This window comes from Canis lupus, chromosome 34, assembly GCF_048164855.1.
Source record: "Canis lupus baileyi chromosome 34, mCanLup2.hap1, whole genome shotgun sequence".
Taxonomy (NCBI): Eukaryota; Metazoa; Chordata; class Mammalia; order Carnivora; family Canidae; genus Canis; species Canis lupus.
Window position 1 is genome coordinate 23,139,024 of NC_132871.1, and position 13,009 is coordinate 23,152,032.

The 13,009-nt window shown below is 38.0% G+C and overlaps 1 protein-coding gene across 1 annotated transcript in view; it reads left to right on the plus strand.

Annotated features, from left to right (window-relative positions):
* IFIH1 (interferon induced with helicase C domain 1) overlaps nucleotides 1–13,009 on the plus strand; it is a 57,324-nt gene that overhangs the window by 10,657 nt on the left and 33,658 nt on the right. The window contains exon 3 of the mRNA XM_072811057.1: nucleotides 3,829–3,975. Coding sequence (XP_072667158.1) covers nucleotides 3,829–3,975 — 147 coding nt within the window. The remainder of the gene's footprint in view (nucleotides 1–3,828; nucleotides 3,976–13,009) is intronic.

Genomic DNA, 13,009 nt, shown 5'->3' on the forward strand with positions numbered 1-13,009 from the left:
GATCCTTCAATTATAATAATAAAAGCAAAATTTTAGAGCCCTTGTACATATATTACTTGTAAATCTAATATAAACTGCCCTCTAATTTTCTTTTCAGGGTCTGTATCTATGGTTTCAAAAATATCATATGTAAGACAAATTAAAAGTTAATTGGTGATGAATAATTTAAAGAAATTACAATCACTTCAAATTTACTCCACTTTTTCTATTCACCCAGTCATTTGTTCAAGGAACATGTATCGAGTACCACACACATTGTTGCAAGCGCTGCAGACTTGAATGAGACATACAAAGTCCACATTGTGACATACCACTTTCTAATGGAATAAGATACACAGTAAACACTTTTCTAAGATGCTTGTGCAAAATAAAAACAGTTACTAAATTATTAAATAGCACATTATGTTTTTATTCTAAATTATTTATGAAATGCTTAATTTTGCCCAGTAGTTAGAAATACACACACACATATATCTGCATATATATATATATATATATATATATATATATATATACACACACACACAGACAGACACACACACACACACACACACACACAGCCAACTATGGTGAGTTCCCTTTCAGGACCTCATGAGACCATTTCCATCCATGACAAATATTCAAGGACTTAAATTTCAGAGAGAAAAATGGCTGCAGTCTAGATTTTTTTATTGTTGTTGTTCCCTGGGAAATTTTGGCCTCAGTGTATCAAGGGACATTAGAAAGGTAGTCTTTCAGGTCACAAGACTTTGTCATTTCTGTCCCTCAAATTCAAGAGTACCTACCCATTTTACAGTTGTGTATGGTGGCACTACTTGTTTAGGATGGAGTCTAGAAGATCTGCTCCAAAGTGTGTTCAAGATTCTCTTGATATAGACAACATGTTTGGTCATATTTTCTTCTACAACATATACTTTTTAAAAGATTTTTATTTATTTGAGAGAGACAGTGTGTGTGCGTGAGTGGGGGAGGGTGGGGGGTGTAGGGCAGGGGCCTGAGGAAGGTAGAGGGACAAGCCAACTCCATGTTGTGCACAGAGCTCTTCACAACTGAATCCCAGGACTGATCATGACCTGAGCAAAAACCAAGAGTCACTCAACCCACTGAGCCACACAGGCACCCCTCTTTCTGAAATATTTTTAAGTTCCTCTTCACAAGGTGCTTTGTTAGAAGTTTTATTTGTTTTAGTAGGCTCCATGCTGGGCATGATGCCCAATGCAGAGCTCCAGCTCACCATCAGTGAGATTAAGACCTGAGCCAAGATCAATAGTCTGACCCTCAGCCAACTGAGCCATGCAGGCACCCCTAGAAGTTTTTTTTTTTTTTAAGATTTTATTTATTTATTTATTCATGAGAGAGAGAGAGACAGAGACAGAGACACAGGGAGAGGGAGAAGCAGGCTCTATGCAGGGAGCCTGATGGGGGACTCGAGCCTGGGACTCTGGGATCACGCCCTGAGCCGAAGGCAAACTCTCAACCACTGAGCCACCCAGGCATCCCTAGAAGTTTAATGTAATTTTAAAAATTATAATTCTTTGAACAAGAGCAATGAAGGTCAAGTAAATATAGTAAATCCCAGGTAATACCTACACTGTAACACACCTCATCACGTACATCTGATACTCTCATGCTTTCCTCTTCACTTTCTTTACTGTATGCCATAAATATGTGTTATTATTAGGTCTTCATGTGTCCGTTTCCGAATGGCTAGGGACTAGTTTATCCATATTGTCCCACCCCACGCACACATCCTGCCTTGCCAAGGCCAAACACTTTATAAAAGCGGAGAAGGCCTTGTGAAAAGAAAAAAAGTGGCACCAAGTATCCATCCTCCTCTCTGGTCCTCTCATGGTTGAGGCTTCTCCTTCCTTCTTCCAAAGTGAGTGATGATGGGTGTTGACCCAGATATGAGGGCTTCTATGAGGGCAGGGAGCAGAGTGGAAAGGCGTCTCTGAGCTTCCTTTGAGGATTGGAGGGAAAACTGCAATCCTTGGCTGGGGCAGCATCCGTGTACTCTCCTATCACCCCTACCTGCAACAGGCAGGTTGCTCCTGACCAACTCATTCCAAAAAATAGGGCTTACTTTTTCATTTCCTCGGGAAACCCAATCAGAGGAGTTAGGATTTAAATTTTGTCTGCTGAACTGTACATCTTTTCATGGGAATTGAAGCATTTTTCTGGTAGGTCTTAATGACCAGAATAAAGTTAGCTGTGATTATTCTTGTGGTTCGGAACAAGTCCATACATAGTATGGACTAACTTGTGTTTCCCCAAAATTCATATGTTGAAGCCCTAATCTCAAATGTGACTGCTTATGGGAATAGGGGTCCAAGGAGGTCATTTAGGAGAAATGAGGTTGGAAGGGTGAGGCCTAATCTGATAGGACTATGGCTTTAGAAGAAGAGGAAGAGATCTCTGTCTCTCTCTTCATTGTGTGAGGACACAGTGAGAAGATGGCCTTCTGCCACCTAGGACAGAGCTCTTACCAGACACCAGCCTTGCAGGCACACTGATCTTGGACTTCCAATCTCCAGCACCAGGAGAAAATAAAATTCTCTTGTGAACTCATTCCATCTTTAGTCTTTTGCTACTGCGGCCTGAACTAGCTGATACAGGAGCCAAGGCTCCGGATCCTGATACTTACTGAATGCTGGCTCTCTTACTTCCCCAGAGGCATAACTTTGAGCAGGTACTTGCACTCTCTGTGCCTCAGTTTACTCCTCCATGAAGTAGGGAAAATACTGTCACCTATTACCTAAGGCTGTTTTTGAGGATTATATAATTCAACATTTGCATAGCCCTTATATGATAAGCTACAAAATAAATGAATTATCATGATTACAAACCCCAAACACATTGAATGTGTACCTGCAAACACGGTCAAATCATCTTAACCAACAACAGAGTCTAAACTCCCAACAATTGTCTTTGGGGCATTCTCCATACACAGGACATACTTGCCCTTTATTCTTTAAGATGGGTCAATCTCAAATGATACTTTCAGAAATTTTCTTTATAGACTCAGTCTTCTCTGATAGATTGTAGTTTCAGGAGGACAGAACTCTTGTTTTTCTTTGTAACCTACATAGTCCCTTAAGAAAACAGTCGATACATATTGGCTGAAGGAGGAAATGCTGATAGGAGACATGGAGGGAAGGAGTAGGAAGGATACAGAATATTTTATTGAATTCCTAAAAAATCTCCAGATATTCAAAATACATGAATTTAGGCTGACATTAAAGCATATGTACATCTCATGTAGAACGCACAGCGAGGGAACAAAATGGCAAGAGCGCAAGCTAAAGAAAAACCAACACCAAATTTGCATTTTCATAATTCAGCCTTAAATAGAACTTTGTGCCATTAAATAAGTGTCTTACTTCCTACCAGTAATGGTCAGATAGGAAATCATCAGACATTTTTTGAGATTACCATGATACTTCTTAGAATGTCTTTTTAGATTAAATTTAATCATTACAAAAGAATTGCTCAGTGTCCATATTAAAAATAGAAGTACCATATCATAACAAAAAATATGTTCCTAGCATCTCAAAATGTTAAAGTATAAATCCTATTCAGGCAAATTTCTACTAGGAACCTCCACTTGGTTTTCAAAATAACAACAGCTATTTATATTGTATAAAAACTTGCATTAACCATACAATTTACATTCTGTTTAGGATTCTGAAGCATTTGTAATATATTCAATATATTCAGTAAATGTCTATTAGGACCCCCTGTTTCATTTTCAAAATAGCAATTGCAGGTATGCAGACTCTATAAGACTTATATTGCACTGTTATTTACATTCTAATGCATTATTCACAGAGACTGAGAATTTATCACAAGAAGATGGCCCTGAAGTTAAAGCGGCAGCTCTTTTAGCTATGAGTCAGCCAAGTCCAGAGAAAGAGGGCTGGGACATGGAAAATAATTCACTGGAATCATCTTTGCTGGATTCTTCTGTAGTTTCAGGTATTTGGAACCTGCACATATTTTACATATTTTCCTAATTACTACTTCCAGGAAAATCAATTGGTGCATTGATGACATCAGGATCTGTTAAACACGGGGAGGAAATTTGGGCCTTGGGGTTTTGTGTGCTTTTTATTAAAATCATATAGCCATAATTCTTTGTGGCTAAAATGTTTTCAAAACTAATGCAATATTAATATGTTATGAATATGAGCATGAACACCTTTGGTTCTAATTTTACTTGATAAGATATTCATGGTCTTTGTGATGTGGTAAGTATTATAGCATATATATTTCATAGTTTTCAAGGTACTTTCAAATCTATGAGTTTGATTCATCCAAAGCTCTGAGAATTAAAAAGGCCATTCATTATCTTTTCCTTTATTTTATAGACTGGGATGTCTCAGAGAGGTTCAGCTGGGTTGTAGAGACCAAACGCAAAGCTGTAGGAAGGACGATGACAAGTGTTAAACTGGGGTTGGCTTGATTTGCAGTAACTAATTGGTGAGAGAACTATTTACCACGAGGGCCACCTTTTTTGATACGAAATGTTCCTGGAAGGATCAAGCTAATTTAATTACATTCTCCTCCCTAATCTGCTCTTGATAGGGAACTCCTCTCATCCCTTCTCCCCACCAAAGGGCCAAATTCTATTTTCACCAGAAATTGTCATTTAAAAGAAATAATTTTTAAACATGTGTGGTGTGCTAGTAAATGTTTAAGAAGTAACTCTCTGGGGAGAAGAAGGGAAGTCCTGATTTGTAGCATTTGCCGGCCTTCACCATGCAAATATCCCCCCTAAAGCCAATGACAAGCCTCCAACCTAATGTCCCTGGGGTGGGAGGAGACAGGCACTAGCTCACCATTGTGTTAGCATTTCCACCATACAGATACATGGGCATAAATAGCCTCAACGTCATAGATAATAGTGAAATCCAGAAACACGATTAGGAAGGGATGAGTTTAAGTATTCATTACCTTTGCTTTCATATACTTTAATTGTAAATTTATATAACTTTATTTTTTAAATGTCTGTGCTTAACAACCTGCTCACAAATTCCTGAAATTTTAACAGTTGGCTTTTGGGAACCTAGATAAGCTGACTCTATCATACCACTGCAAAATTTATTCTTTTATTTTCTCCTTTTTTTCTTTTTTTAAGTAATCTCTACCTCCAAGGTGGGGCTTGAACTCACAACCCTAAGATCAAGAGTCACATGGTCCACTGACTGAGTCAGTCAGGCACTCCCAAAGTCTACTGTTTTCTACTCAGAAAAGTAATGTAGCTGCATTGCAGGAAATTTGGAAAATGTGAAAACCTATAAAGAAAAAGTCACCCATCCTCCCACAATGTATATATATTACTCTTAGCAGTTGTGTATCTGTCCTTGTGATCTTTTTGCCTAAGTGGATGTTTATACAAAGTGGCATTTCTCCTGTGTTAGTTAGATATTCTTCTATAGTATGGTTTTTATTTATTTTTTCTTAAGATCTTATTATTTATTTATTTATTTGAGAGAAAGAGAGAGGGAGAGAGAATATGAGTGGGGTGACAGACAGAGGGAGAAGCAGACTCCCCTCAGAGCAGGGATCCTGACATGGGGCTTGATCCCAGGACTTCAGGATCACAACTGACAGAGCCACCCAGGCGCCTCTATAGTACGGTTTTAATGACTTAATAATAGTTCCATTCAGTGGATGCTTTATAATTAATAAATCAGTTGTTAAATATTTAGGATGTTTAAAAATTTCTACATCATGATAACTCCTTTCATATCTATGTTTCAATTTAATTCTTAAAATCATATTATGGGATGCCTGGGTGGCCCAGCAGTGAAGCATCTGCCTTCGGCTCAGGGCGTGATCCCAGAGTCCCAGGATCGAGTCCCACATTGGGCTCCTTGCATGGAGCCGGCTTCTCCCTCTGCCTGTGTCTCTGACTCTCTTTCTGTGTCTCTCATGAATAAATAAATAAAATCTTTAAAAAAAAACACATTACATAATTGGAACTTCTGGATCAAATGATGTTTACAATCTTAAGACATTTCATACTTAATGTCGAATTAACAGTATAAGAGAGAACAGGTATTTCTACAAAATATCTTTTTTTTTTCAAAACTTTGCCAATTTGGTATTTTGCTACTTAAATTTGAGTTTTTTTATTCCTAATGGAAAACCTTTTAATAAGCTTATTCTTTTTGTTGTTTCTAATTGTCTATCTGTTTTTCTATTAGGGTATTTATATTATTCTTGCTGTTTTATGTGAACTATCTAAATATATAGGATAGCAATCCTTTGTCATAAATAGCACCAATATGGTTTATAGTTTGCCTGCTATTCAGGCTTGAGCTTCATTTATTTATTTTTTTAATGCAATGCTTCTGCTGCTTTGCTGTGTTTATGAATCATTGGGAGGAGTGGGTCTTACTGAAATGCGTTCTGATTCAGTAGGTCCTGTGTGGGGGCTGAAATCTATGCCTTTCTCACATGCTCCCAGATGATGCTGTACTGCTGGTCCTGGACCACACTTTAACTAATGAGGTTTAATATATAGAATAGCAAAAACCTGAATTCCAGAGGACTTTTTTCTTTTTTTTTTTTCGTTTGAGCAGCTGTGCTTTCTTTCAGAAACCATAATCTTACAAGAATGTCAAAATCTATTTTCTGAATGTGGATATCTCACATTTTAATAAACTTCCTTAGTAGGGTACCTGACGTCTCTGTGGGATACTGACTATTTTCTAAATCCACCCTAGAAAGAATCGAAAACAGGACTGAGATTGGCAGATGATCCTGTATCTCAAATGAGAGTTTTTTTGTTTGTTTGTTTGTTTGTTTGTTTGTTTTTTTTATCAAGGGTTGCCAGCAACGCATCTTGTCAGCCTGTAGTTTATGTATCTCCGGAGGATTTTGAGTCTCAAAGTGAACAAAATTAAAGGCAAAACTTTTAAAATTTTCTATTTTCTTACTGGTTAGTGTAAAACAAAGTTTCCTGTTGTGAAAAAAAAATCTGGATCTTAATAATGAACTTGAAGAGTAGAAAAGTTTCTTTTTTTCTCTTGTGTTCCCTCCCTTCCTCCCTCTCATTTGCCCTCTGTCCCTTGCAATTCTTTCATTGAGCAAATATTTCTTTAAATACTACATGCCAGACATGCACTGTTCAGTACCGCAGGTACAGTGAACAAACGTAACAGAGATGGCTTCTTGCTCCCACAGAGTTTTTTTTTCTTCTTCTTTTTTTAAAAAGATTTTATTTTATTTATTCATGAGAGACACACAGAGAGAGGCAGAGACACAGGCAGAGGGAGAAGCAGGCTCCTTGCAGGGAGCTTGCTGTGGGACTTGATCCCAGGATCCCAGGATCCCAGGACCCCAGGATCATGACCTGAGCCAAAGGCAGATGATCAACCATTGAGCCACCCAGTGCCCCTCCGATGGAGTTTTCAACTGATGGGTATGTCAGTCAAACAGCAGTCTGTGTATAGCTGCACAGTAAGTGCTAGTAACCGTCATACAGTAAATGCAAGTACAGCCTATTAAAATACGTACTAGTCTGAGAACATGCGAAAGTATGTACACTGTACAGTGATATGAGGACCCCACTCAATTCACAGACTTTAATGACCTCTCCATGTCTGGACTTCCCTGTAGACTTGGGATCCAGTCAGAAGCCAATCCCTTCTGGCTCTTTTTCAGAACAGTAACACAGGGTAACTTATTTATTAAAATGTAGTTCCTTTGCTTTAGGTCTTAGACACCACTGCCGAGATATCCTATGGTTCACTCCAAGTGTTTGTCTTTTCTTATTGTTCTCCAGAACTAAGAATCACGGATATAAATAACTTGTAAAGTACCATTAGCCCAAGAAAGTTACTGGTGTTCTTTTGATTGAAGTTCTTGTTGCAAAAATTTACAGTAGAAGGATTTTGCCTCTGCTGGCATCCTTTCATAGAATTAACAATCAAAATAAAGAGGAAAACATCCCATAGTCTGCAATATGCATTTGCATAATTTTGTTTTGTGTGTCTTGCCAGTATTGACAATGTATAATCTTTATTTTGAATTCTAATATATAGAGTGAAGATTTCATATACAGCTCAAATATAGTCAATGCTACCAAAGTAGCATTGAAAGAAACTTCTTGCTTAAGCTGCACACGTTCTATAAATATGAATTTTCATATGCAGAAAGAAAAAAATGTGACTCGAATTATTTCTAATTTTAAATTGACTCCTCTAATTTTTATTTCTGAACCAGTTTCTAAAATATTTTTTTCAGTGCATAATAGTCGTGGTGCATACAAATGGTAATTATTTATAGTTTCAATGGAAAGATTCCTTATATGTTGTTTTTTTAGCCCTTTTTACTCCTCAACACACCTGATGGGCAAGATACACTGCCACAATAACAGTAGCCCACTCTGAAACCAATTTTAATCACATTTCTCCTTCCCCCTCGGGGTGATAGATCAGGATTCCCTAGTAGGTGGCTCTGGAGAGTCATTTTGTCATGCCTCCCATTGGGGACTGGCATTTTTCTTCCTTCCTCCTTCAACTACTTCCCATTAAAAGGTGGTTAATAATGAAGATTCACCAGTTTTTAAAATTTGCCTTGTTCCAAATTAACACAATAATTTCTATAGGCTATTTGAATAATTCTCAGACTATTAGTAGAATTTTAATGCTACATGTTGTAATTCTGCTTTCTAAAGTCACTGGCCATCTCTTTAACAAGAAAACATTGGTCTGTGCTGTTTCTCCATACCACACCACCCCAGAAGACATCAGGGGGACACATTCATTTTCTTATGTTGAAAACCTTTTAATCACAAAGTTATCTGGATTATTTTAATTCTATAGGCTTACAGTAAAATTGATTGTACAATCATTTTTAATTTAGTAATCTGCTATTACTGCTTTCTCAGAACAAGTAGTTCTTTGACAGTAGGCTATTTTAGGAATTAATGTCTTGTAATAAAAGTAAATCAGATGAGATCCAAACAAAGTAAAATTTGTATTTATAATGAACTTACTTTTATGCAGAGTTTCGCATAAAATCTCCCAGACTTCTTTTATCGTTCTCTGCTGTATCTTCCTGTTATGAAACTAGAAAATGCAAGTACCTCAGGTTGGCCAGCAGAGGGCGCTTTTACATTATAAAGAGAATGGAATTCACTGTTCAGGGTGGAAGGTTCTAATGTAACTGTAGAGTGTGCCATGTGTGAATATACAGTGCGCATGACTGTGAATGCATGTGTATATTTTGATTTATATATTCGTTCACGTGAAGATTTTAAAATTCCACCCCAGCTAATGAGCTTACCAACCTGCTTGTTTTCAGACTTTAATACCTTCTTTTTCATATTCCCCCATATGTTCCACTCCTTAGGTTTATCCGGTGACATTATGCTTTGGAATATATTGTGGATATATTTTGCATAGATCATGTTCTGTAGGAGGGGTTTAAAAATTGACCTTTATAAAACAGCCTCCTTCTCCCTGGCCCAATCTGTTATAGCACTTTTTTTGTTGTTGTTTTGTTTTGCCTTTTTATAGACCAAAGTCCAATCTTAGATTTGGTCTATACTAATTTCTGTAAAAATGCCACAAAATTTATCCTTGCACTTGAGGACCAGAATAATGTTTTATGGCACCAGCCTCTAGAAATTTAGAGATTTTTAGAATCTCTAGAAAAAAAAATACCATATAGCACTTGAGACCTTCGTGGGAAAGATAATTGATATAGCAGCATACGATAAGGTTATGTCAGAATTACCCAGACTATTACAGGATTAGTTAGATTTTCAGGTCCTTTACTCCCTTTACTTCTATATTTTGCTAATTTTAGTTACATTAATTATTGGGAACTAGAAATGCTACTGAGGCAATCCAAAAGGCAAATATTAATTTAATCTGAGAAAGAAAAAGAGAGAGAGAAAGATGACAAGAGAAAGAAAGATATGCTGAAGTCAGCGTCGGCTGATGTTTTATGTAGGTTTGTATTTTATTCGAAGAAACCTACCATCTAGGTTAGTTATATGACTTCCACTTGCTTAATAGTTCTGTGAGGGTTATTGTTCATCTCTCAGGATTAAGGGCATAGGTATTTTGACAGAAAGAATCTCCTGGGTATACAGCTAACACATGCTGCCTTTATTTTCATGACATCCTTTTATGGCTACAAGCCTAAAGCCTTTTTTTTTTTTTTTTTTAAGCACCTTTTTTAACAAAGGCAACAATTTTAATTTTGATTTGATGCCTAGGCCTTACCTTCTCTATTTTGGCATGTGAATGAGCACTAGAAGCCAGAGAGTGAGTTGGGCAGGTCTTATTATAGAGAGAACCAAGTACCAGGGTATTGCCCTTACCCTCAAGGAGTTTATAACCCAATCATCTACCCAGAATGAAAGAGAAAGTGTTAACAGATAAGGAGGGAAGACTTGGTAAGGAAGGAAGACATAGAGACAGCCTCCCCTCAGGAGGAATCCGAGACATCCGTTCATCCGGTTCTGTGTTGGATCTGTGCACGGTGGTGTCAAGGCAGCATTTTCGACCACATGGGCAGTATAGGCAAGTGAGTAGGTGTAGGAAAATTCAAAATATGTTTAGGGCGGGAGTGTTAATGAGGGGGGGCTCTGCATATGTGGGAGCAGGCCTTTTATGGAAAGTCTCCGTACTTATACTCAGTTTTGCTATGAACTTGAAACTGCTCTGAAAAATAAAGTCTCTACAAAATGAATCCAACTATAATAAATACATCAAAATCCAGCTGTAGCAAACACAGCAAAATGATACAAAAAAAAATGTGTGTAGATGAATAGTTTGATTTGGGGGAGGGAGGTGGTAGGAGATAAGACTTCTCAGATCGATGAGAGTTAATTGGTTTTTCTGTGGTTTTTATAAATGATTTCCCTATGGAAAAAATACTCTTCCAAGTTTATCATTCATTGTTTGGACAATTATGAAATACGAGCACAATGCGTATCCGATCATGTCAGATAATGACTGTAGGAGAGTCCTTCATAGGAGGAATGCATACTGTGGGGAGCTGGAACTGGCTTCCACTGGCTTGCCAGAGCCAAATGCACACATCTCTTCTCAGCTCCACTCTGTGACATCACGCTGGTAGCTTGAAATCCACCCTGGCGGGAATATTTACACCATGGAAATTAGCAGACACTTTTAAATCATGTCTTGTTTTATTATTTTTTTTCCTCAAAGAGCCCACCATTGAGCATTTACCAGGACACTCTTAGATGCATCTCTCCCCATACTTTTCTCACATTTGCTTTAAGCCTGCTTAACTTGAATAGCTCTTCCTGCGGGGTGCTTACCAGGCAAAGAAGTTTCCAATTCATCTTCTATCTTGCCGTCACTAACCCTTGTTACTGCCAAGACTTACTTCCCATGTGGTCATCTGGCTTTTCACTCATAACTGATTTACTCTGGGCCTTTTTTGCCTCTGTTACTGACTGGCAGTGAATGAATGGGACACTCTAGTAGGCATGGTTATCCCCACAACCCTGTATTTTAATAACTATTTTTAAATATGGAGACCCAAGTCCAAAGGCTAAAGGGTATACATGATACAATGTAAGCCAACACTATTACTTACACACAATTCAAATTTAATTCTGACTGAAACATTTCAGCAGTATAAATTCTATAAACAGGAGCAAGGAGCTCCATGGATAGCCATGTGGGCCTGTGGCTCTAGGAGAGTTTTTTCTCTTTGGGGAACTCATTTCCTAGAAGCTTGGATCCAGGAGAGAATATGCAAGGTGGGTGGAGGTGGCTTCTCTCCATTCTGCGGGAACACATGTTCCCTGGCACAGAGAGCAGAATCTGACAGACCAAAATGTGAGCGTGTGTGTGTGTGTGCGCGCGCGCACACGCACAAATCCATATACATAGAGCTGAAAATAAAAGTCATCTATTTCCTCTCAAAAAAGATTAAGGATAAGTTATTTCAAAAGAAAAGGAGTGTTTGAGTGTTAGGATACTTTGCATTTCAGAAAAAAAAAAAAGACAAGAGGTCTTAGCAATGTGTCTGATCCAATTATAGGAGCCCACAGAAAAGCACAGAAAGATTCAAAGGAACCCACAGTAGGAGAAGATTCCAGAATAACTTTATTGGTGGTCTTGAAGAGCTTGGCTAGTATATCTCAATGAGACAGGAGAGGAGGAAGGGAAAAGAAAGAGGGTGATCAAGATGCATCTTAGTCCCAAATGTACTCCTCACAAGAAGCCTGCTTTTTCCATACGGACAATACTCAAGTGTTGTTCATTTTCAAGTATCAATAAGAGCTGTTGAAAAAGATAGGACCTAAAGAAAGAAAGACAGGAAGAAACAGTATTAGTAGTAGGGAAGTAAGCACACTTAGGAAGCCTCTGAAGTCTTTGTGGGTGTGCCCATACGTGCACACATGTTTGACTCTTCAGGGATAGTTGTCTACATTCCAGACTGTGGGGATTATGAAACCAGGCAAAGGGAATTGCTAAATATGCGAAGCTAAAATGCATTACAAGGTCAGAACTAGAAAAAAACATGCAAGTACCGTGACAAGTGAAATTAGACCATTGGCAGACCTTGGAAGCACTACGTCTCTGGTGAATGGGATCTGCTGGTGTCCTTCTTTCTCAACGTCCTCAGGGGCCCTGGCCACTTGCGCTGCTTCCTGCTCTAATGCAAAACCACTTTTCCGCAAAGAGAATGTATGACAGCCTGAGGCAAAGGGTGAAAAAGAAGAAATATTCTGTGGAGTGAGAAATATATCTAGGCTGAAAATAGGAGGGACATTACCTGGCAGGAATAGAAGGAAGAACCAATTTGTAATCTGACCTAATGAGACTTAACCCTTAGGTTGAATAAACAATGTATTTACCAACTAATTGTTATAATAGCATTTTCCAGCAGAGGGCATACTTTACATTGAAATAGATCTAAAAAGGCCTTCCACCAAGAGGTTGGTTTTTTTTTTTTCATTTGAATTTTTTTAACTTCAATATTTTTGGTTTCTAAATGGTTTAAAAAT